The sequence below is a fragment of the Zeus faber genome (assembly GCF_960531495.2).
Source record: "Zeus faber genome assembly, chromosome: 12".
NCBI classification, from domain to species: Eukaryota; Metazoa; Chordata; class Actinopteri; order Zeiformes; family Zeidae; genus Zeus; species Zeus faber.
The window spans coordinates 14,010,045-14,035,096 of record NC_137196.1 but is presented as its reverse complement, the minus strand read 5'-3'; the positions used below and the strand labels follow the sequence as shown (position 1 = coordinate 14,035,096).

General features: G+C 47.3%; 2 protein-coding genes across 2 annotated transcripts in view; both read left to right on the top strand.

Annotated features, from left to right (window-relative positions):
• The window catches only part of vps4b (vacuolar protein sorting 4 homolog B), a 376,929-nt gene that overhangs the window by 24,730 nt on the left and 327,147 nt on the right, over positions 1-25,052 (top strand). The window lies entirely within an intron of this gene.
• On the top strand, positions 472-25,052 carry bcl2b (BCL2 apoptosis regulator b). Its single transcript, XM_080011717.1, has 2 exons — positions 472-1,400; positions 21,630-25,052. The coding sequence occupies exons 1-2, from the start codon at positions 855-857 to the stop codon at positions 21,765-21,767; spliced, it is 684 nt and encodes a 227-aa protein (XP_079867843.1). The 5' UTR covers positions 472-854; the 3' UTR covers positions 21,768-25,052.

Sequence of the window (25,052 nt, the reverse complement as noted above, 5' to 3'; positions counted from 1 at the left end):
TATATACTGTGTGTGTGTGTGTGTGTGTGTGTGTGTGTGTGTGTGTGTGTGTGTGTGTATATATATCGTATTCAACTTCACTACTCAAACGAGTTCGAGAAGAAATACACCCTGACTCGCGCTAAGTCGCGCCTTGAGAGCGTGAAACTCAACTCCGACACCCGCCGCCTGCGCCACAGCGCGTCTCTCCCCGTCGTCGACGCGCACTCGGAAGGAGTCTCCGGGCGCGCACGCACGGGCGAACGGCTCGGCGCCGATGACGTAGCAGCCACCTCACCGCGGAGCGCAGCCCCACAGCGGGCAGGGAGCCGAGCGGGCGACGCGAGCGCCAGTCTGTCCGCCCGACCCCGCCCGGCGCACAGCTCCGCGTCCGCCCGCGCGGTACCGCGAACGAGGGACACTTTCCGCGGCGCGCGCCGACGCCTCGACCCGGGGGGGGGGGGCGGCGGTGGGGGGGGGGCGCCACCGCGTGCGATCCCCGGTCTGCCTTTGAGATGTGCAACCGCCGCGCGCGGGTCGCTCCGGTCGCCTCTTCCGCGTGCGGGATCCGGTTCGACGCGGGAGGAGCGAGGACTCCGCGCAGCGGTTCCCACGCGGGCTCGGCGCTTTTGGACTTTTGATTAAAAAAGAAAACAAAAAAAACAAAAAAAAAAAGGGGGGGTTGCGTTCACGCTCCGACCACACGTAGGACGAGCAGGCTCTGTACATGTTTCTATTTATACCCTGCTCTTATTTAATTATGCGTCGCATCGCACGCAACCTGGAGGTGTTCGCGACGCGCGGCGTGTAGATTCCCCCCCCCCCCCCACCCGCCGCCGTGCGCCAAACTAAAAGTACCGAGTCGAGCTGCTGCCATGGCGAACGAGGGCAACCGCAGCATCGTGGAAAAGTACATTTCCCACAAACTCTCCAAGCGGGGATACGCGTGGGAGTGCGGGGACCACGGCGACGACGACGAGGAGGACGCGGCCCACAACGGCGCGCTGGGTTCTCCGCCGACTTTGGTGAGACGGTGCCGCGCGGGCGACGGCGTCCCGGGTCCCCCCGCGCGGACGACCCCGCCGCCGCCGCCGGACCCGCGCGCGGCCACCCACCGGGTGCTGCGCGAGGCCGGCGACGAGCTCGAGCGCCTGTACCAGTCGGACTTCGCGGAGATGAGCCGCCAGCTGTACCTCACCTCGGCCTCGGCGCGGAGGCGGTTCACCGAGGTGATGGACGAGCTGTTCCGGGACGGCGTGAACTGGGGCCGGATCATTGCGTTCTTCGAGTTCGGGGGCACGGTGTGCGTGGAGTGCGCGGGCAAGAGCGAGCTGACGTCGCAGGTGGACCGCATCGCGGAGTGGATGACGGAGTATCTGGACGGACCGCTGAACAGCTGGATCCAGGACAACGGGGGATGGGTAAGGCTGCGGTTCACCGTTAACAACCCCCCCCCCTCCTCCCTCTCTCCCCCCCCCCCCCCCCCCCCCCTCCCCCGTTGCCCTAGATGCGCACGGAGGTCCAAAGCCGACGGCGCCGCTCGCGAAACGCCGTGAGTGGACGGTGCGGGTGCCTGTCAACCGGATCGGACAAATCAAAAGCGCCCTGCTCGGTCACACCTCCCTACGTCTCCACAGTCGTCCCGCCCCTTGTAATGTCACTCGCAGCCAAGCAGCTGGCTCCTATCTCCATTATCCACGGGGAAAAATGCGCATGAAAGCAATATTTCGTCTAGGAAATGCAGAGAACGGGTTATTTCAGTGTTTTTGATTATTTAGCATGTTCCCACTCCCGATAATTGGCCGCAGAGATAGTATACTGGTCATTATTTATTTTCTTTTTTCGACATGGCACATGTCAGGCAACAGAAAACTATTGGGTTAATGCGTTTAGGCCCCCAGGCATGGCTGGACAGGCATCCACATATTGCGGCAATTGTCGAGAGAGCTCCATGACAGGCAAGCGTTATGCACCGATCAGCCACAACATTAAAACCACTGACAGGTGAAGTGAATATCATTGCTCATCTAGTTCCAGTGGCACCTGTCAAGGGGTGGGATGTATTTGGCAGCAAGTGAACAGTCAGTTCTTGAAGTTGATGTGTTGGAAGCAGGAAAAATGGGCAAGAGTAATGATCTGAACTACTCTGACAAGGACCAAATTGTGATGGCCACACGACTGGGTCAGAGCATTTCCAAAACGGCAGGTCTTGTAGTGTGGTATGCAGTGGTTGGTACCTTCCAAAAGTGGTCCAAGGGAGGACAACTAGTGAACCGGCGACAGGGTCACGGGCGCCCAAGGCTCATTGATGTGCGTGGGGAGCCAAGTTTAGCCCGTCTGGTCCGATCCCACAAAAGAGCTGTAGCACAAATTGCTGGAAAAGTTAAAGGTGTCAGAAGACACAGTGCATCGCAGCTTGCTGCAAATGGGGCTGCGTAGCCGCAGACTAGTCAGAGTGCCCATGCCGACTCCTGTCCACCGCAGTGCGTTGTTCACCTGGGGAAAAGATGGGGCAAGGATGCACTATGGGAAGAAGGCAAGCTGGCGGAGGCAGTGTGATAGTCTGGGCAATGTTCTGCTGGGAAACCTTGGGTCCTGGCATTCATGTTGACGTTACTTTGACATGTACCACCTACCTAAACATTCAGACCAAGTACGCCCCTTCATGGCAATGACACTCCCTGATGGCAGTGGCCTCTTTCAGCAGGATAATGCACCATGCCACACTGCAAAAATTGTTCAGGAATCGTTTGAGGAACAGGACAAAGAGTTCAAGGTCTTGACTTGGCCTCTAAATTCCCCCCTCTAAATCCGATGGAGCATCTGTAGGATGTGCTGGAACAACAAGCCCGATCCATGGGGGCCCCACCTCAAAACTTACAGGACTTAAAGGATCTGCTGCTAACGTCTTGGTGCCAGATACCACAGGAAACCTTCAGAGGTCTTGTGGAGTCCATGCCTCCACGGGTCAGAGCTCGTTTGGCGGCACGAGGGCGACCTACACAATATAAGGCAGGTGGTTTTAATGTTGTGGCTGATCGGTGTAGGTATTAATGTGGACACCTTTACCTACCATGTACACATTACCAAAAGCCAAACCAGCACCCATTTAGAAGCAAAAAGCAGTGCATGCATCAGCATGCAATATCATATACATTTTTGTAACATTTGTGCTTTTACAAATGAAAAACACTCAACCCCCCTTGCACACCTCATCTGCTCTCTACTCCCTGGCAGCCATTAAAGCAAACTGCCGCAAATTAGCCTCTAATTGGCAGAAATGCTCTTAATGAGAACATAACGTTGTGCTCGGTTATCTCGCCGGAAGGTGCTTGGGCTGGGGCCTAATCAATGATTTATATCAAGCATTTCATCTGAAAAGGGAAGGAACGTTTAACATTCCCCTGGAGTTTGCCTCAAGGTGGCAGGTTGTGCCACATATCAAAGGGAGTCAACAGAGGGAGGGCCCCCCAGGAAAAAGAGGGTGCCAATATACGATGTGTGTGTTTAACATGCACTCCTCTGTGCAACTCGGTTGAAACTCTTTTGTCTGCTTTTCGAAACCTGCGCCTCGGAGCTGGGTTTGCCTGGGCCGCCTTGATTTCCGCACGAGGTCTCTGGAGCCTGTGCCCACTGTTCAATGTAGGTCATTCTAGTCTGTGTTTTCCAGCTGGGTGGAGATGACTGTATCTCTGCTTCTGCATATTCATTGCTGAGGACAGAGAGTCTCTTAATCCAAAGGATTATTCGGGATTAAGTAAAATTATAAGTGTCCAATTTGGGTCATTTTGATGATGCCTGTGCCAAGTACTCAAACAGCACATCCAAATTACTTTACCTTAAATGTGCATCTTTTTGGGAGTCCCTATATATTGATTTTTATTTAGACTAACTAGTTATTACTTCTCCCAATTTAGCAAATGTTGTTTAGATAGCCTGCTAGTAAAATATAAATGAGATAAAATGTATATTGAAACATACATTTTCTGGTAAAATGTAAATAATGTGATTGCATTTTGAAATAGTAATTACAAATAGTAAAAGTTATGTGTGTGTGTTTGTGTATGAGTGTACCAATGAAACCTATTATAAGAAAGCCCCTCTATTACTCATAGTAATAACCTGTGAAAAGATTTTGTTGTGTATAATTCGACACACTATGTTGCATTGGAGTCATTATTATGAATGTGCAAATCAAGCCACTAATGCAATGTGTTTTTCTTTTAAACCATTCCAAAAAACAGAGGTGGGGCCTAATTAAGGTACTGGTGGCGTTTTGACATCTGAGAGTGATGTGGACACAGTTCTCTATCAGCCTTCCCCTGTTTCCTGTTGATTGTGGACACAGTTTAGTCCCAAAAATAGGAGCGCTCACTGGGTGTTGTTGAGTCTAGGCATCACCGGTGAGACAAAATACCTTTATTCAAACAAAATGTTCCTTCCAGGACTAACAAAGCAATGGTTGTGTGTGAAATGCACAATCTGGGTTGAAAAAGTCCACATTGTGCAGTAATTACTTCCCTCGCCCTTCGCTCTGAAACTGTATCCTTTCATTGGCCCCAGCACTGAGTGAGCACCACCTGTATAAATCCATCCATTGCTGTTCCCACGTGGCGAGAGAAAATATACTCGTCTAGGGACAAATTAAGATGATGTGTGTCAGACGAAAGCCACGGTGCCAAGTAGTGTCAATATGTTATGTCTTCATCCTGACCCATGTGTGACACACCTGTGTTTATTTTCAACTTCTTTCAGTAAACATCAAGTGATTGGACAAACTGGTAGGTGGTGCCTGATGCCTAAAGTACACACTTGACCTCAGACATTTTTCTGGTTGTGGAGGGCGCACTTAGACAAAATATGCTCAGTATAAAAAACTATTTCACAACATATTCAGGCTTACTCCAAAAAAAGTGCCAGTGCTGAGGGATCAGCTTTCTATTGCTGTTAGTTTTGATGTCCCTATGCGGGAACGACACAAAGGTGTAGCAGATGGAAGAGAAGGGGGATTAAACACACCTGGAAACCTCCTTTGGGGTAGACGCTAATGACCAGAGAAAAGGCTTTGCCTTAGAAGAATTGAAAACACCCTGGATCAGGTTGTCTCAGGAATGTGGCCGGCCAGGTGGCCCTAGTATATCTCTCAGAGAGAGAGAGAGAGAGAGAGAGAGAGAGAGAGAGAGAGAGAGAGAGAGAGAGAGAGAGAGAGAGAGAGAGTGAGAGAGAGAGAGTGTGTGTGTGTGTGTGTGTGTGTGTGTGTGTGTGTGTGTGTGGGTGTGTGTGTGTCTCCTAAGAGCAGACAATTGCTGACAGTTTGGGTGAGGTCCGTCCTTTGGGGGGGATTCCCTAAACACAATCTGCAAGGGGGTGGGACTAAGCATGTTACTATGGTATTGTGGGCATCTGTCTGCACCCCTTTCCTCCGCCGCTGTGGCTGAGTGGATCTGGGACAGTGCGGAAGTCATTAATCTCCATATGTGTGACATGTCTGCAGAGCATGAAAGGGAGCATGAACAACCGCTTGACAAAGGAGAGACTCAACCGCTGGCACAATAACAAAATTAGGTGTGAGACCCCCACTTATATCCAATTTAGAATCAGGAAATATCTTTTAAGAGAAGACGATACTTGATGCAGAAAGATTTGTGGATTCCTTGTATGGTCCTCACACAGCCTCCCTCAGCCCCAGCCCAACTTTTGAGCACACAAGGTCTCACCCGAAAAGGAAATACCAAATTTCAGGAAATGCCAAACAGACTGTCATAAGGAAGCAAGTCGGTGGGTTTGTCCATCAACAGAAACAGACAATCTGACTTTGGCGATATGTGCTTTTTTTACACCGTAATTAGTGATTTGCACTGGAAATGCCATCCATTCAGAAACACTTCTTGTCGCCTTAACTACTGTGAGGTCTTACTGACCTTTTTTTAGCTGTTCATGAGTCTGGGATCAGAAATCAAGCGGTAGGATAAACTCGGATACAGAAATAAACCGAGTACATTTTACCCAGAGATAACAATAGAGTCAGGCTTTTAAAAAGAAAAGTAAAGAACTCAGCAATATGGAGCCTGTGTCCCTGGATACTACTTTATATAGATGAAGCTCTCAGAGAGACCTTAATTAGGCACTTGATATCTAACACAAACATGTCACAGTTAATTAATGCATATCTCTATACTTAGGTTTGCCTTTGTTTAAGAGAGAACAAGAATCCTCATCTCATGTACCTTTTAATTGCTTACCTAGTGCTGTCTGAATTGTTCCTCTAAGATCATAAATAATATCAGCCAAAACAATAATATCTTAAATCAGTGGGATGTGCACATTAATCCCTTTGGTGCTTTTAGTAAATCTTGTGCATCACAAAGAGGTAAGCCGTAAAATATGGACATCAAGGAGTTTACAAGAAAACTTAGTCAACCCTGTTGACTACTTTCCTATTAAAAGAAACGTCCTAAAATGTGATTGCCTTCCGAACAAGCACGTTATCTTTGAATGTGGATTACTAGCTCCCTAATGGAGAGTGTTAAACACCAGAAGAGCTTAGCGTGGCTGCGCGGAGCCAAGATTTCTCCCCTCAACTGTACCCCTTTTCTGCTGGGTTAGGCTCCGGTCGCTCACCATCTGCCGCTGTGTTTACAGCCCTCAGCCCAGCGCCTGTAATCTCAGAAACATTTCCTTCTGACACAGCCAGCTCTGGGCTCCGACTGCAGCATGAATACTGTCTTTCAGGTTCAGGCCAGGAGAGATTTCATGTGTCTCTCCGCTATCGGTGTCTCAGAAATACCCGCAGCACAAAGCCCTTTGTTTTTGATCCGAGCTTCTAGATTCGGCCGTGAAATGAAAGCAACTCGTAACCTATAGAGTTCACCGTGCAGTTAGTGGGACGATAAATAGCCCACGTCGATGCCCATTCACAGTGCACTTGAAATAGTGACCCATCTTTGATTTGCCTGTATTTATGGATGAAGTTAAGTGGGTGACTCGCTCTTTATACAGTGTATCTACAGTAGATATGGATATATTTCAATAGCGCAAATACCAGAGATTTCTATGGCGTCAGTGCACTGCAATCAAGTGAAGGTGAATCCTTTCTGTCTCTTTGTAATCTGACTTGACAATATTTGGTATTTCCATTGATTTGGAGCATTTGCCACAGTTACAAAAACCCCACAAGACCCCAAACCCCAACGTTGTCTCTACAGTTCACTGTTAATTTCAAGCATCTGTCAGCTCCAAGACACAGGCTACATTTAAAAACAGACACAGCTTGAAGAGAGCAGCATAAGATTAGACATTCAGTCTGATCCCGTTTCCTCGCAGTTTCACACGACACACCTTGCTTTTGTGCTATCTTTTCACACCCTTTTCAAACATTCCAGAAATGCCATGAAACCAAAACATCCCAGACTTTGGTCTTTGTTGTTGCTCTGCTCAGGAGACCTTCCATTTTAACAGCAGAACTCCCATTTAGCATAGTAGAACTTTAAAATACTGTTACTGCCGTCTCTGTGCTGCCCTTTGTGAAGGTTTAGGAAGTTGTGTTGTGCTGCGATGGCTTTCCCTCTCCCAATAGAGTCTCCACACCCATCCTGTCCACTTGGATCTTTGCATCTTCCCCAGGAGAGCCTGAGGAATGTCTGCTGGAAACCATGGGACTGTAAATAAATTATGGGGACGACCTGGGTGTTTCTTTCCTGTGTGGCCAATGAAGGTTTTGGGCATTTTGTTCATTTATGGAAAATTGTTTACAGCCACATTAACCCATCAGTGCAGTAGACTGTACGTCTGGCAGGATGTGTGTGGGAGAGACACTGCATTTAGGCCTCTATATTTGTGTCAGAATTGTGAATTAATACAGATAATTATGCCTCCATGATTTTGTATGAGGGAGTGGCGGATAAACTTGGATACTAAACGGAAAACCCAAATGACTTTACATGCACCCACTAAATGATTACGTTTTTTCTTTCTTTTTATCTCCATCTTCTCCCTTTCCCTCTGTTCTTCTTCCTCTGTATTATTTTTCTCTGGCATCCACACGTAAACACGTACATACTCTATACACCGATCAGCCACAACATTAAAATCACCTGCCTAATATTGTGCCGTTCCCCCTCGTGCCACCAAAAAAGTTCTGACCCGTTGAGCCATTGACTCCACACGACCTCTGAAGTTGTCGTGATGTATCTGGCACCAAGACGATAGCAGCAGATCCAAGTCCTGTTATACCATTTTCACACAGATATGTTTTTACACAGATATCGTTCAATTTAAAATCCGAATATCTGTGTATCGTAATGATGGAACGATACACAGATATTCCTATTCCTATTCTGTTTACGTGCCGATGTCCGGAACTTCAACTCTCTTCACATCGCACAGGTAAAGGGGCCTGTGGTGTGGAGATGGAGGGGTTTCAGCAGCCACACCTGACCTGGATCTAGGTTATTGGGATCAGAGTGGCTGCATACCTGTTGCTTGTTGGTTGGTCTAACAAGCAGCAGGTAAAACCCCCACCCCCACACACACTGAGGATAGGAGCCCCTCTCGTGACACATGTCTATCTGCTCCGGGGCTTATTCCATCTGGCCTTCTCTCTACAATAAGCTGGTGTCTATATCCCTGTCTTCTGTATCTCTGTGCCGGAGGTCCCTGAACATGCCACTTGGGTGGTAGGAGAAACTGCCACAGGGCCAAAATTAGCGGTCAACCTGAGTGTCCGGTTCACATCCGAGCCGATCGGAGGTGGAGCTCATTAAAACCTATGTCTGTTGCAGGGTCATTTGACCCGGGACTTAAACCTGGGTTTTTTCTTTCCCAGTGATGACAAATGCCAGATGTTAGCGGGTGTTATCCGGGTTTTTGGCCCAGTGGGAAAAGGGTATAAGTTCTGAGGTGGGCGTGTTGTTCCAGCACATCCTACTTGTCCTGTTCCTCAAACCATTCCTGAACAATTTTTGCGGTGTGGCAGGGCGCATTATCCTGCTGAAAGAGGCCAAGGGCATCAGGGAATGCCGTTGCCATGAAGGGGTGTACTAGGTCTGCAACAATGTCCATGACCATCACACTGCCTGCGCAGGCTTGTCTTCTTCCCATAGTGCATCCCGGTGCCATCTCTTCCCCAGGTAAATGATGCGCACGCGTACCCGGCCATCCCGATCATGTAGAAGAAAACATGATTCATCAGACCAGGCCACCTCCTTCCATTGCTCCATTGTCCAGTTTTGACTTTCACGTGTCCATTGTAGTCGCTTTCAGCGGTGGACAGAGGTCAGCATGGGCACTCTGACCCATCTCTGGCTACACAGCCCCACACACAGCAAGCGGCAATGCACTGTATGTTCTGACACCTTTCTGTCATAGCGGCATTAACTTTTTCAGCAATATCTGAACAGTAGCTCTTCTGTGGGATCGGACCAGGCTGGCTAGACTTCACGCCCCACGCGCATCAATGAGCCTTGGGCGCCCATGACCCTTTGAGGGTTCACCGGTCGTCCTTCCTTAGACGACTTTTCGTAGGTACTAACCACTGCATACTGGGAACACCCCACAAGACCTGCCATTTTGGAGATGCTCTGACCCAGTCGTCTAGAAATCACAATTTGGTCCTTGTCAAAGTCGCTCAAATCCTTACGCTTGCCCATTTTTCCTGCTTCCAACACATCGACTTCAGAATTGACTGTTCACTTGCTGCCTCATACATCCCACCCCTTGACAGGTGCCATTGGAATGAGATGAGCAATGCTATTCACTTCACCTGTCAGTGGTTTTAATGTTGTGGCTGATCAGTGTATGAGCAAACACTCATGCAAATAGCACAAGCACAAACACACACACCCACCACTATGCACCAGCGATTACCATGAGACCTGGCTTTCAGTGTCAGGTAACAGATCCTAGAAAAATGCAGGGACACATGAGAGGCCTCTAAATATAGGAGCGTTACCACCACTGCTCCCATGTGGTCTTTTAATTGTCATGTTATTCATACTTCCAAGTCTTGTATGAGTTTCCTCTATCATCATCATATTAAAAATATGAAATAGATGGAAGTTGGGATGGTAATGAGGAGTCCACTGAGACAATAGTTGACTTTGCCACCAGGCACGCCCTTGGAAAGTCTACAGCATATTAATTTAGGGCAAGGTTAAACGGTTCCACCCATTCTGGAGCTACTGGGATATTCTGGGATAAGCCCTTAAAAGTCTTGGATGGTGACGCCACATTGGCAAGATATTTATTTTGAAACAATGGGTACTTCTGTTTAACGATGCAAATGGCATTCCCGTTCGTGGAGCCAGCCGGTCGCATGGATATCATAACTTCACCAGCAAGAGATATTTCATGTTTATGTACATAAAATGTGCACACAGGCGGCAAACACAGGAGCGGATGTAGTTGTGTGAACCAATTATCTACAGCCCTCACAATGTGTGTGTGTGTGTACACACACACACACATACATATGCAGAAGCGGATGTGGTGGTGTGAATCAATAACGCTGTGTTGTCACAGGGTGACATGTGAGCTGTGGCAAAAGCAGATGGCCCCGGGGTGGCTAGCTTCCTGTTAGCCATGCCATACAGTGTCAGCACACACACACGCACACAAGCACACACACACACACACACGCACACACACACACACACACACACACAGTACTACTACTATCTCCATTGGGATTTCCCAATGCAACCAGCAACAGCACTAGCCATTAACAAACAGCATGCCATTATTGGCTCTTCCCCGAAATGCTGAGTACATGTCCCCCAAAAAGGATGATAGCCAGATAATGGTAAATTGATTTCTCCTGGTTTTATTGCTCTGTTATGGAGGTACATGGAAGTCCAGGGGTAGTGATTCTGATCACATTTGACACACCCGGGTGATTTTTTGGAAGCAGACCAAGCAGCCTTCCAGAAATCTGATCTGCTTCACCATCAGTGGATGTTGGGTGAGGTCAACCATTGCTCGGATATCACATTGACTATGGTCCATTGATTGAGATTTTTACCATGAATCATGCTGTTTTCTTTGACAGAAATATTAGTCAAATATTCACATTCAGATTTCAAATTATACATTTGGTTAAAAAATAATAGTCGAATGCAATCATTGCGTTAGTCGATAATGGATTCCAAATTCACACCGGAAGCCAGAAACTGTCTCCACAGAACAACCTTGGGGCAGAGCCACATTTAAGCTCTTCTTCCCGCTTTGACTGCCTTCAGCTGTTGTGTGTAGCAACCATCCAGCTCCGGCTCTGGCTCCTGGCAAGATCGCGCCCCTCCACCCTGTTGGTAGTCACCTTTGATGGCGACTGATTGGTTTTGAAGTGTTGGGAAAGACGATGCAGAGAAGATGAAAGGCCGCCGAAGGAACGGCGTTGCACGCGCTTTGAAAGCGCCGATCAACTAAACTCGTCTTGAATCGAAACTCCTCGCCGCGTTCCGAATCGCTCATGTCCTCCCGCACCTACAAGCAGATCCTGTCAACGCGCCAGGGAGAACAGGAGCCTTTGTCGCCGGTGCAGATAACCTCTGCTTCTGCCAGCGGATGACTGCTGTCTAATGCAGCCATCAGGGATATCTTTACGCTGGTAGGGGCATTTCCAACGCTGCCAGAGAGATGGTTTTCTTCCACAGTCAACATTTTCTGAATACGTCCTTAATTGGATGTCGGGTTGTCATTTTAACTTCAAGTAGTGACGGATAGTTCAAAGAAAACAGGAGCGATGGAAAGGAGGCACAGCAGACAGCGAATGCCTTCACGGGGTTTGTTTGGTGGTTTTCCTTATTTCTTTGACAATAGACTAATGGAATAGGGTTTCTGTATGTTGATGATGATTTAGTCCTCTTTGTGACTTCTGTCAAGAAAGAAAATCTTGTTTTTTAAATGGTGTCTGGATCCTGTTGTGGATGGTTCCCTAACAGGCTTTGTAGTGAAGTGTGAGTGCTGTGAATGACACGTCTAGACAGGGTTTACATCCATAAATCTAACCACTAGAAGTTAATCAACTCAGTAATTAGACCTATAAAGTGATTCATCCACCCCCCTCGGGTTTTAATTGGCTCTCAGCGGTGAACTATTCTGTAAAGTCGGAGAAAAGAATATCAAACGGTATCAAGAACAAGAGGCGCTTTCAGACCCGCACGGTCTGCGGTTGTGTGTGGCGAATCTATAGAATTCCAATCTGCCAAATAAAACTTTATGTGAACATTGAACATCACCATGAAAAAAAAGAACACCTGAACATTTGACTCCAATTTTTATCCCTCCAAATTATCGGTGGGAATAATAACAGAGAGTAGGCCTGTGTCTCGCTGTGGAGGGCATGCGATTAAAGATCCCATTAGATGAATTGGGCAGTTCCACTTTGATCAGGGGATGAGGCAAACCGAGCGGAGGAGAACGAGGAGGTGGGGTGGGGGCGGCCTGACTAGCCCCAAAACAATCACCTGCTAATTACAGAGCGAACGGGAGTGCCACCACAACACACCGTGCGGGGAGAGGGAGGAAGGGAGGGCCGGTCCTCTCTGCCATCGCCGAGAGTGTTTAGGAAATAAAGGAAGAATGCTGAATGTAACCGGAGGGGGGCAAAGGTGGAAGTGAATGGGGGTGAACTCAGAGGAATGACCCGTTCTCTATGAATGTCAAATGTCATCTGACAACAGTCATCTGACTCTCAGCTGGTGGATCAGCTGGACGGAAAGCAGGGGAGAGGTCTAAAGTTGAGGTTTGAACGAAGCAAACTTCTGCTCGGATTTTTTGCTTGAGCCGCTGCATCTATGTCTTAATGTAGCACAATAGGCTGGGTTATTACCTACCACCTCACAATGGGCAAATGTATTATTGTCATTCAGCGTTTCCGCTGTGTGTGTGTGTGTGTGTGTGTGTGTGTGTGTGTGTGTGTGTGTGTGTGTGTGTGTGTGCATGTAGACAGGGAAGGTCACACATCTCTGAGTCCTCCCTCCTCCAGATAAATCACACAATAGGCCGTTTTTAACTGAACAGTCCCAGGCCATTACGGTCAAAACTGAAATTTATAGCCCAAAAATAGGAACAAGTTCTGGGAAAAACGATGACGTTCAGTACATTCAGGTCCACTTCAGTCAGTAGATTCGCAATTGATAAATTGATGATAATCGCAATTCATTGTACTTTCTACTAAATTACGATAGGTGTCTATTTGGCTTTTTCTCTTTTTGTTATTATGTAATGAAAGAGTGGCGCACACGTCTTGCAAGCGGCTCCTCCGAGTTCAGCGGTGGACTCGGTTATCAGAGGCCAAATGGTTCTCATATCAGGCCTCTCAGACGAACAGGGCAGTTGTTTGTTTCCACACATCAATGCATTCCGCTCATTCCTTTCCCCCGGCCTGGATGAAAATCAGCTGGTTGCCTTAGAGAGGTCACTGAACTTTTTCCCGGTCTCCCACTCAGACGAGGGAGAGAGGGAGGGAGGAGAGCTATTGTTCGCTGATAACGCAGCAATGGGTTTGGGGACACCTACGTTGTGGTTTTTCCTCTTATGTAAAGTGAGCTTTGGAATCTGAGCGTAAGATGTGTGCGTATAGAAGCCGGGAGCTGATTTCTTTCTCTTTCCCCATCCCCCTGTTTCACTATGACCTCATGCTTCAAGTAGAACAAGGAAGTTTTGTCACACATTCCACATTTCTCGTCTTTCGTTTCTGGTCCTTCCCACTGTGATGAGTTGCCTTTGTTCGGTATACCCCCCCCCCCCCCCCAAATAACAAAAATAACAGTTTCTTCTTTCCCCCTCAATGGAAATAGAGAGGAGTAGCTGGGAACCGCGTTGAATGTGGTACAAACACAATCCGATGAACATGAGCCCCTCTTCTTCTCTTCACTTCAAAGGGGTTGGGAGCCATCCTAAAACAGCTCATTGTTTTCTCTGACATTGGGAGTCATGCGAGATCCTCCACCTCTCCTTCTCCCGGTGCCCTCAGTCCCGCTGGGTCTCCTCTCATTTACATGGCGGCGCAGAGAATCCTGCAGAACCTGAAACTGGGCCCCACATGCACACCAATCACTGAAACCACTAAATCTTGTTGCCAAAACCGACAGGCATTTATTAGAGGCCTACTTTACTTTCTACTTTCTTGTGTGAAAACGGAGACGTGAGCTGATGCAGCGGCTGTCTGGCTTTGAAGCACTAATACTTTCTTCCCCAATCACTTGATTCATTTTGTCCCAGTTGGGTTATTACAGGATAGGTTGTTTGTATCGCTCTATAGATTAAAGGGTTCTTTATTTTGACCGTTTACCATGCTATTTTGGTGAAAATGACAGCTTAGCTGTCCTCATGCTGTTTGAGTTTGTTGAAACTCGCTGGCAAATTGTAGTTGCCAGTTGCAGTTTCAAAAGAAATAAAAGACATCTTAGTTACAGTGCCTAACCAACTGTAGCTCTCAGCAGCTGCTCCGCAAGCCTTTTTTCCACCGTGTGGGTATGACTGCGTGTTTGGCCGGCCTTTAGTCCTTCCCTAGTTACTGGCACAGTCTCTGTGATTTAAACATCACTGACTGTACCACAAAGAAGCCAAAGTCTCAAACCAGACGATGATGTCATCCCCACAGCATCTGGTACAGGAAGTGACTTAATAGCAACTTACTCACTGAAAGCTTTTAGGAACACTGAGCCAACGACTGCCTTCTTCTTTTTCCCCACCGTGGATTGGTAAACTAATGCCATCGTGGGCTTAAACCTAAATGGCACTGTAACAAGTATGTAGGACCTCTAAATATAGAAAAAGGTAAACACAAGGCTCAAGAGAATTCAAAACAAACTTCATAACGACATAATAAGAATGATCTTAAAAGAAAAACTTTCGAACCATTGCAGCTCCAAGCCATGTGCAAGCTACACAGATGAGCATCACATCCTGACCTTTTAAAAGCGTACTCACACATCCCGTTGTATTAGTCCATATACATACAGTAGCCAGTGGGTCGGCCCTGTCTTTTTTTAGCCTGTGAGAGTTGGCTGTGTGGTCTTAAGGTCTTAACGGGTCATCGGATACGACTTTTAAGGCTTGGAGGAGTGTGGTGCCCTTGTCACAGGAAATGAACTTCTCCGATGGGCTGCGCCCATGACAAGAAAAGCTGCAGCCACCTGGGAATTTTCTGGTTCCCACGGTCCATGAGCCTTTATCAGAATACTCTATCTGAACTATAGAGGAAACCGTCTGCCAATAACACTTGTTTGAAAGCTGATAGTAAAGCTATTAGGGCTTTGTAACAGAATTCACCTGATTGTACACAGTCATATTATCAATCTCATCAAGACTTTTCTTTTCTTGCTAGAATGAGTCTGTGTGCCTAAAATACCTCGCCGGTGTCTTGTGTTCGCTCGGTGGCTCTTTACAAGAGAGAATGCCTTTCCAAGTGAAAAACTACACAAAACCACTCAATGTTGTGTTTCCCAGGGTTTCTCTGAGGCAAAGAGAAAATGGTCTTGTTGGGTTTCTCTGGGTTTCCACGAAACCGGGTCGTGGAATTTTTAAAGCCGCACGACTTTGACTTTCAGTAGACAGTGTTCTCCTCAGTGCTCGCTGGGAAGGACGACGGAATGATCACACCCAGAAGTGGGAGACATCCTGAGCTGGAAAGCCACTCAAGCAGCAATGCACCCCGCAACACACACACACACACACACACACACACACACACACACACACACACACACACACACACACACACATGCACACCCAAAACCACTCATCCTCAAAATGTGAATGATGACTCAGCGTCACTTTTCCATTCTCTCCTCTCCCCTCACGTCATCGCCGGCCTTTAAATGGACCGAGCCGCGCAGATGAAAACAGCTTTATTAGATTGCGTAGCCCTGAAGCAGGACCAAGCCTGGTGTGTATTTATAGCAGCCGCTCTGTTCTCGTCTGTCACTTCCCCCCACTTCGTTGAAGACCGGATCCCCTAACAATACAGACATCCCCTTTTTGTTGCATTGTGTCTATTTGAGGGTCAGCCACTGTAGCTCGCTGATTGTTGTATTGGCGAGGATCCTGATTTAGGCTTCAAGGTCTTTTTTTTTTTTTTGTAAGGCTGTGGTTAAAGGTGCCGTCTTGAGTTTGTAGAGCTTATCCGTGGTACCGGGAGGGAAAGGGATCGTCTGGGGTGCCTTGTGTGTGTGTGTGTGTGTGTGTGTGTGTGTGTGTGTGTGTGTGTGTTCTTTATTTTTTGCCCGGCTTTGATGTCGCTTTGCTCTGTATGCAGTGTGTCCCAAGGTTGCTGCTTGTTAATCATACAGTATGATGTGAGCGGCAACTGGGGTGTGACGAGACGCATGAAAACTCCCAGAGCAGGACAAGGAGAAGGATGGGAGGGAGGAAGCGAGGGAGGGAGGGTATCCAACCGGGGGGAAGATGCCCCCGGCATTCCAGCCCACTCTCAGACTCCCTCTCTCCCATGGGCCGGCAAGGTCACCCAGCGCCATGTTTCATCTCGGATCAAAGGCGCAAAATAGAATCAATTCACTCTGCTACAACGAAGGCACCGCAGGAGTCCAACGGAGGTTCATTCAATGTTAACAGTGGAGTTTGAAAATCTGGGCTTTCCATTCACAACCCAGTAGCTCTTAATTCCCACTCAGAATTCCACCATTTTCTAACAGTTTGAAATGCGGGTGGAGACGGTCTTTAACAGGTATCCTTTACTGGATGGACTAAACCCAATTACACTGAAGCATTATTAATCACCAGAGGACTGAAGTCCATTGTGTGCCGCTGCAGTTCATATACTGTATATAGACGGTGGAGACAATGGAGACTGGAGGCCATGTGAAGGCTGAGCGTCAGGGCGTGGGGGTGATTTAGTAGCTATCACGTTGCATGTTCTAGTCGAGTAGGCACAGTCCCGTGGGATGCACGCTGTTTTGTCAACACGCCGATGTTGCTGCAGACACATATTTCGATAATGATGAACCTTCAAGGTAAGATCCCATAAAAAGAAAAAACGCTTTCGTTTCTATACTAGTCGTGCATTGTGATGATGGGGGTCCGTTGGAGAGCGAGACGTCAAAGTGTGGAAAACAAGCAGGCGATGAAGTAGTTTTGGAGAAATAAGAACTACCCTGCCCTCCACGTTCCTGTGTCTTTGTCTCGAGATGTGACGGTTTCTTTTCAGCCATTTTGTGGATAAATATTGGATCTATGATTTGACTTTCAACAACAACAATCCTATTCCGTAGTCGCCAAACTTGGTGGTCTCTAAAACCCAAGACAAAAATGTTTTATTTGCCAGTTCCTAACCTATTGTGAGTTTACACAATAAAAGTTGAGATGTTTAGCTGAGATGTCATAGACATTTCAGTTGCGTTTCATATCAGTCAGTTACATTTCTGTAAACCTCCGTGGAGTAGCTTGCAACGTGACACTGCTATTACTACGATGACTATAATCCTTAATGATAGTGCTGCACATGTTCCTCAGACCCATGTGTGCCGTGGGTCTCCTCCTATTTACATTGTATTTGTGTTTAGCTTGACGGTTTGGTGGCCATGTAATACCACACACAGGATTTAGAGTGTATCATTTTTCGGGTTCTGCACCCGCTGTTCTGACGAGGCCGTGGGGTTTGCTATTCACCTGTTAAACTATCTGACATGGCCAAAACTATCTGACAGTGTAGTCCAAGGGCTCCGTCTGTGTCCTGAGGTCTAAGGCCTGGTGTCTGGCTGTGCTGCTGACACCAGGGGATTTACCGCGTAATGAATTCCGCGGCAAACTCTGCCATCATCACTTTTTCAGCCGTGTAGTCAATGAATGACACTCGAGAGACCTGAATGTGCGCAAATGACCTTGTTGCCAGACGTAGCGGACTGCTGCAGAAATGTCACCTATTGTTTCACGATGGCATTGTCATCTGCTTTGTCCGTCAGATAGAGTGAGAAATTCGATAGATAGATGGAGAACAATGGCTCTGCATTTTTTTTTAACCTCAGTTATTTTGATTTGCCCTATAACATGTCTCTTAAGTGGGAGTATTTCTTCAGCATTTCGGGGTCTCATTAAACAATCCCAGAGGTGAGAGGTGAATCCGTGACATTCTGCGTATAAACAATACAGTACATCTACTGTATGTGAACACCCCGGGAAAATGAACAGAGCATTGGGAAGAACCTCGGTTCAGTGGGGACTGCAACACTGAAGCCACAACAGGGACTTTAATTACTGGTTGAACTTTAACCCTCATTCCTTTCCCTCTCGCTCTTGCTCTCTAAATGAAAGGAACGCTCCGACTGCTTGTAATTACCCACAGAAATGTCCCTAAACAGAGATCACTGCCTAATCATTTTTCTGTTTCTGGCAAAGCACTGCTTGACGTTCCTTTAGAAGAGCCCAGCACAGCACGCATGCCGATTTGTTGTTTTCTACATAAGGCTATGGGGATAACTTGCAACAACACCAACGAAACCCAGAAGAATTTTGGACAGGTTTGGAATTTTCTCTTGCCCTCAGAAAATGAAAGCCTAACCACTGGTGGGAATAGAGTACAGTCTCAGAGGGAAGACACTTAGCGTGGTCCTGGGGTGCAAATGGTGTGAAAAATAAATCAGAGGTTAAGAATTTCTCCCGCTGGTGGGAAAAGCAAATGGACTGTGTGCCTTCCATGCTGGGTAACCATGGCATTTGGCCAACAAGTTGCCACCCCATAGCTCAGGACTGGATCTTCTCTCTCTTCTCTTATAAAGGCCTTTCTTCACTGTAAAGCCTCTGGTAGCTCCATCTCCCGGGGACTCATTGCGCGCTGATTTAAAAAATGCAGGAATGCAGGGGATTGAACCTGTGAACCTGATCAGAATAGCAACTGGGATTCTCTTTGTTCGGTGGATTCCTGGCTTTTTCTAGGATTCCTTGGCTTTTTTTTTTCTTGTTACTTTAATAAAGGTGCATAGCCACAAAGCCCCATTGAATGGCATCACGAGTACTTCAGAGGAATGTAACCTTGGCTTGACTCCCAAGTCCTTCACCTGCTGGAGATGCCGGCAGATGGTCAGGTGGAGAGCCGGGACGGGACCTTTTGATGATCGTGGAGTCTTTTGTCAGCGCGATGAAAGCAGATGTTTCTTCCCGTTCCCGCTCGGGGTAAATTCTTCAGAGGCCTTCTTCGCCAACTGACATCTTTTTTTTCTTTTTTTCTTTTTTTTCCTTTTCTCGCCCATCAAATTCTGAGCTGCGCAGAAAGGAGAAGCAAGAGAGATAAACAGGGAGGGAGGAGAAGCGGAAGGGACGAGGGGAAGACAAGCAGAGGGAAGGGTTGTTATTTACGGAGGGTTCACGTGGTCAGGGGCAGCGTTGCTCACTGACGTGCGGCCGAGAAAGTCCTGAAAAGCCGAAGTGGAGCGCGATAACACACCTCGGTCCCATGATCTCCACCTGACCCCTCTCCGCCTCGCCAGCGGAACACCCCCCCCCCCCCCCCCCCCCCCCCCCCGCCATCCCTCCGGCGGCCTGGCAGTCTGTCTCCTTGTAGGATTTCCATTAGAAACACCCGTCATTACCCTCGGTGAACCTCTTACTGGAATTAAGAAGCCTTTTGTACGTGGGACCCTGATGGATGGTAACCTACGCAGACTGTCTGGGACAGAACAGAGAAGTACATCATGAGTTCGCCCTTTGTCCTGATCCGCTCTCAGTCTAGTCATGTGCACTCCGACTGTAGGACCTGCTTGTTGGGCCTTGTTGTTTTTTCCAGCAGTAAGTGGGTAAAAGTGCAAAGCTGTTTTTTTTGTCTCCCCCCCCCCCCATAAGAATCTTACCATGAACGCAATCTCCGTTTGAGGTCGGGCCGAGGTGTTAGCTTCCTAATTAATACCTCAACGCCGCTTTACACGAAGGGCGGAGGGAGTGAGAAAGGGGGCTATCATCGCCGAAAGGGGAGGCCTATTCAGGGTACCACACGCCGGCATGAAAGGCCCTCTGACATTTTGCTCTCCGTTTCTCCATTCAACACGCTTCAATCCTGGCTAATTAAAAAGCCATAACTCCAACAAAGGAATTGCCAGGTGGTTTCGGATATCGCCGTCCGATTTGGGGAGGAGAGCGCGGCATGGTTGTGATACCGGAGGGCCCCAAACGGGGGGGGGGGGGGAGCGTCGATCCTTCTATTTCGCAGTCGCAGCTTCCCCCCTGCCTCAGGAATGCCACAGGACAAGGAAGGAAGGAAGGAGCGGGTCTTTCCCTGGCGATTTTAGAAGGAGGATTCTTTTGTCGGGTTTTGTAACCGAAAAACATTGCACTTAATCATGGCACATTTCAAGAAGAAGGATAACAACCCAGTTTTTCGCTGTACTCGATCAAGGTCAAAGCGGTGCCTATGGTACTGCAGACAGAATCAAACACAACATAATTACCGTAGGTAAATTGAACCTTGTTCTAAATCAAAAACCGACTGAAATAGACACGTTCTCCGGGGGACTGACACAATAACAGAAGGGAGTTGAATTAAACATAACAATCCGCCATTGTTCGCAGACGGGTCGGACCGCGGCCGCGGCGGTGGAGTCAAAGGAGGCCAGATCCGTAGCGTCACCCCGGCGGTAATGTGATTAGATTCACGGCGGAAAGACGGGATAAGATTTGATGGGACACCCCCTCTGCGGCGCGGATAAGGCTTTCCCTGCGATGTCCTCCGTAGCGCTGCCCTCCCTGCACCTCCCCAGGCTACAGCCACACATTCCATTCTAATGTGAACAGTTTTATTCCGGGTAATCTACTTTGTGTGTGTGTGTGTGTGTGTGTGTGTGTGTGTAAGGGGGGGGGGGGGGGGGGTGTATTAGTCTTAGCACCATGGCTTCCTGTCCAGCTGTTCCTGCTGTCAAGGCTTTTAAGTGGATGACTGTATTTTCTCAAGCTGGACAGGACAGAAAAAAAATCCCTTAATCCAAATTAACAGGCGTAATGGGCATTTAATTTGTGTAAAAAAAACTAAACACATGGGAAGCCAGCTTGGATGTACCCAAAGTGGTGCCACAGTTGACGATTAATTGTCACATAAACAATTACGATCAACAATGACATTTTTTTTTTTGTTGTTGTTGTTCGTTTTATGCCACAAGAATAGTTTAAGCTCTATGATAGTTGAACAGTACACATAGACCTTATAAACCTTATTGGTGCAATCCTAAAATTGGATTGTGGAAACAATTTTCAAAATGATCGCTTAAAACTCAAATAATTGCTATAATTGCTCTTTGAACAGCACTGTTAAGATATCAAAACAATTATATACTTATTTAACGTGAAACATATATTATATAAATGTATTAATTTTATATTATATTATTATATGTTGTTCTACGTGGGCGTGTGTCTATGTGTATGGATATGTCCTCCATGCTTAAAGGGCCTCAGTGGCTGTGTGTGTGGGAAGGTGTAAGTGAAGGTGAATTATAATAGATTGTTAATAAAACTTGTATTGGGTGGCAGCCAAAGGCAGTTAAATTCCCAAACCTTTTATGAAAAGACCCACCCACCAGGCCTCGAACTGCAGCGTTGCATCTCATACGTACATATACTTCTGACACAAACATGCTGATTTATTTATGGTATTAATGTCCACTCCTCTCTGACTCGATCTCTTTCTCTCTCTTTCCCGTCTCCCTCAGGATGCCTTCGTGGAGCTCTACGATCGACAGAGGGAGTCGGTCTTCAGTTGTTCTTGGCCCTCCATTAAGACGGTGTTCGGTCTGGCCGCGCTGGGGGCCGCCAGCCTCACCATCGGAGCGTACCTTACGCAGAAATAAAGGAGCCCGCTCCCCTCCCACCTTGACTTTGTTCCTCTCTCTCGCTCTCCTTCTCCCGTGCAGTTGTTACTCTCTCTCTCCCTCTCTCTCTCTCTCTCCCTCTCTCTCTCTCTCTCTCTTTACCGCCTCAACACCGCCTGCCTCTTCCTCAGAGAGAGACGCTTGCCCTCGACTATCACAAAACCAACCTGCCTCTCTTCAAAAGCAGTAGCTCCCAGAAACTCCCTCTCTGGCAGAACCTTCTGCTTCAAGACAAAGAGACTGAAAACAGGGAGATCAGGACAATATAACCATAAAAAAAAAACACAGAAGGAAAACAGGAGGATTCTCTGTGTCCCCGAAAGTATTTAGAGCGTTTATGTAATCACCTAACTTGAAGAGAGTGGGAGAGGGAGGGCGGGGAGGTCGGACGCATCTCTTTTTGTTCTGCCTGCTTTTTTTTTTTTTTTCCCTTTACTCGTCGTAGCATGAACACTGTTAGTGTTAGCGTAGACATTGCATGTGTCAGTTTTGGCGAAAAGGAAAAGTCACCGGGGGGCCCTCCGCCTGCGCCGCTCGATAATGGGGGGGGATGGATGGACGAGGCGGTCGATCACCAGAGAGGAAGCTGCCGCAGTGGCTCCGCCCCCTGAAGAACCCCTTTCTGAACTGTGGACTCTGGTTCCCCCCTCTAGCCATCCATCCATCATCCATCATCCATCCATCCATCATCCATCCATCCATCCATCCCATCGTCTTTCAAAGAACTTCCTCCTGACAACAGCTGCTCTGAAGGTGTCATGGAGCTGCAACCGGCAAACACCTGGAGCTCCCATCAACCCGACGCCCTTGACCCCAAAACCCTCGGTGCTTTTTTCAAAACCTTCTTGATTATGACGTGGATTCATGTTGCAAAATACAGAACATCCTGATTCCTCGCTGCAAGAAGGATGGGGAAAAGTCGACTTTGTTCATGAGCGCAAAGGCCGACGGGTTATTATGGGTGAACACGCGATGGGTAAGCTAAGAGGCTAGTTGTTACAGATAGAGATGAAAATAAAAATCACAGCTCGAAATCCTTGAAGAGATACCGACAAAACAAGGCAAAAAGAGGCAAGTACTAAAGAAACGAGTGTACTTGGAAAGCTGCGAATCAGCACATCGTAAATGGACGATCCCTGGGCGCGGATCCATTGAAGCTCAGCGTCTTCAGTCCTTCGTGTTGCAAAGAAAAAGCCCTTTTTGAAATCCGCTTTGTCTGACTTATTCATGTTTTTATTTCCTTTCTCTGTTGCTGTAGCTTCATTAAAAAAATGTTGCCCCTCTTTTTCAGCGGTCGAAAAGTCGCCCCCTCCTGAGTCGGACCTGAGATGCTGGACCTCCAGCCGACGATCGACTCGGCTGGAGGGACCACTCTGGAGAGACAAACAAAGAGCATTTCCCAGTGCTGCTAGACAAAAGGATGATGTTGAAATGGATTGTTGGGGGAAAAAAAAAAAAAAAAAAAAGATTTTCTAGGTCACAAGTAGTTGTAAGAGGGAAAACCAAAACACCAAAAACCAAGATTTCACAACTTTGTGGCCCTCGATCTCCATTCTCCCCGCTCGTCCAGTCTGCAGACGCAGTGTTGATCTCCCATTTCACGGCAGATTTATCGATGTTCGTAAATGATTCATTCAGGAAGGTTTAGACTACACACATTTTAGACGACATGTTTTGTTGTTCACTTTTATTCATATTCGCTCTTGGAAAAGGTGACTTTTTTTTTCCCCCCCTTTGTCTCTCATTGAAATTCTTTAACTTCTCTGTCCCATTGGTGGAAATTGTATTGGCGTCACAGCGTCAATACCCACGATGTATGACCATATTTATAGAAGAGTAGACCAAAAGAGTTTCACTTTCTACACTGAGAGGTACCAGATCACACCCGATCCTTTTAAAAAAAAATTTTTTACGATATTTTAACGGGAAAAAACAAATCGTGTTTCCTTTTCTCTCGTCTCGTCACGGAGTCACACTGTAGCTGCGTTGTTTTCTGGCTGCTATCGTATCATAACGAAACGCCGGAGCGGTGAATTTCTGTTGTGTATTGTGTTAGTATCGGCTTCGAGGCTGCTATGAAACGAATCCAAGCGTCACTCAAACCTATAGCTTCAAACTGCCACAGAATTACAGTATAGATATAGAAAGCTTCAAACCAAAGTTGTGTATTAATCTTTTTAATTTAAAAAAAGAAAAAAAAAGTAGCTCAGACAAAACATGCCGTTTCTTTTTTCATGTGGGTTTGCGTGCGAAAGGCATCGTCCGACCCGCTTAGTGTTACTGTACGATATCAGCTTCAAGCCTGCTTCACATCGAATACGTCACTGCGTCCGACAGTCGGTTCCTCCCCGTAGTGGTTGTCGGACGAACTGCGTTTGGGTTTCGCATCGAGATATGTCAGAGAAAACAGGAGAGCTCAGAGTAGTTTACTCAGCTGGACATTTAGCATGTTCCATGAATAACAAGTCTAAAACTCCCTTTATATAGTGTTATATAGCAAATTGCGAACAAAAAAACCCCGCTCAATTCACCGATACAAAATTGTTTTGATAGTGAATATGGTGACACCCAACGTTAACGTTAATGACGTCATTGTTTTCTGTCCGACCAAAACTTGTCGCGTGAGCTGGAAACTTGGAAGGCATCCCCGGGCCTCGATCGGACGCGGAAATTCCGCTCTGCGGCGCGTCGCAGCTTTTTGGCCGCGGAATCTGACTCTCCATAGGAGTGAATGGACCGTTTTGTTCTTGTCGTTTGTCGTTTTAGGTGTGAAGCAGGCGTAACTCCTGTCGACCTGTGCTCCAGCGATCATACGTTATCTGTAAAATATAGAAGTAAACGCAAAACTAAACCCTGTCCGTCAATACTCATCCTAAACTCACCGTGTGATCTCCCAACCGGCATGTGTGTAAAAGTATCCAGAGGTTCGTGTGTGTGTGTGTGTGTGTGTGTGTGTGTGTGTGTGTGTGTGTGTGTGTGTGTGTCTCTGTGTGCGTGTGTGTGTCTGTGTGTGTGTGTGTGTGTGTGTGTGTGTGTGTGCGAACACAAACTAACAGTGTAACAGCAATATACTGTTCATATTCTCTGTTCATATATGAATGTAGACACTATGGTTTCCGTACTGTTCCGTGTATATAATCTCATGCCTGTAGCACTTAACAAAAAAAAAAGTGAGTTGTGTTTTTTTTGTTGTTGTTTACTGCTATATCCACAATAAGCTAGTGGGATCAGATTGTTCCTAATAAATCATGTTTCTCCAGCGAA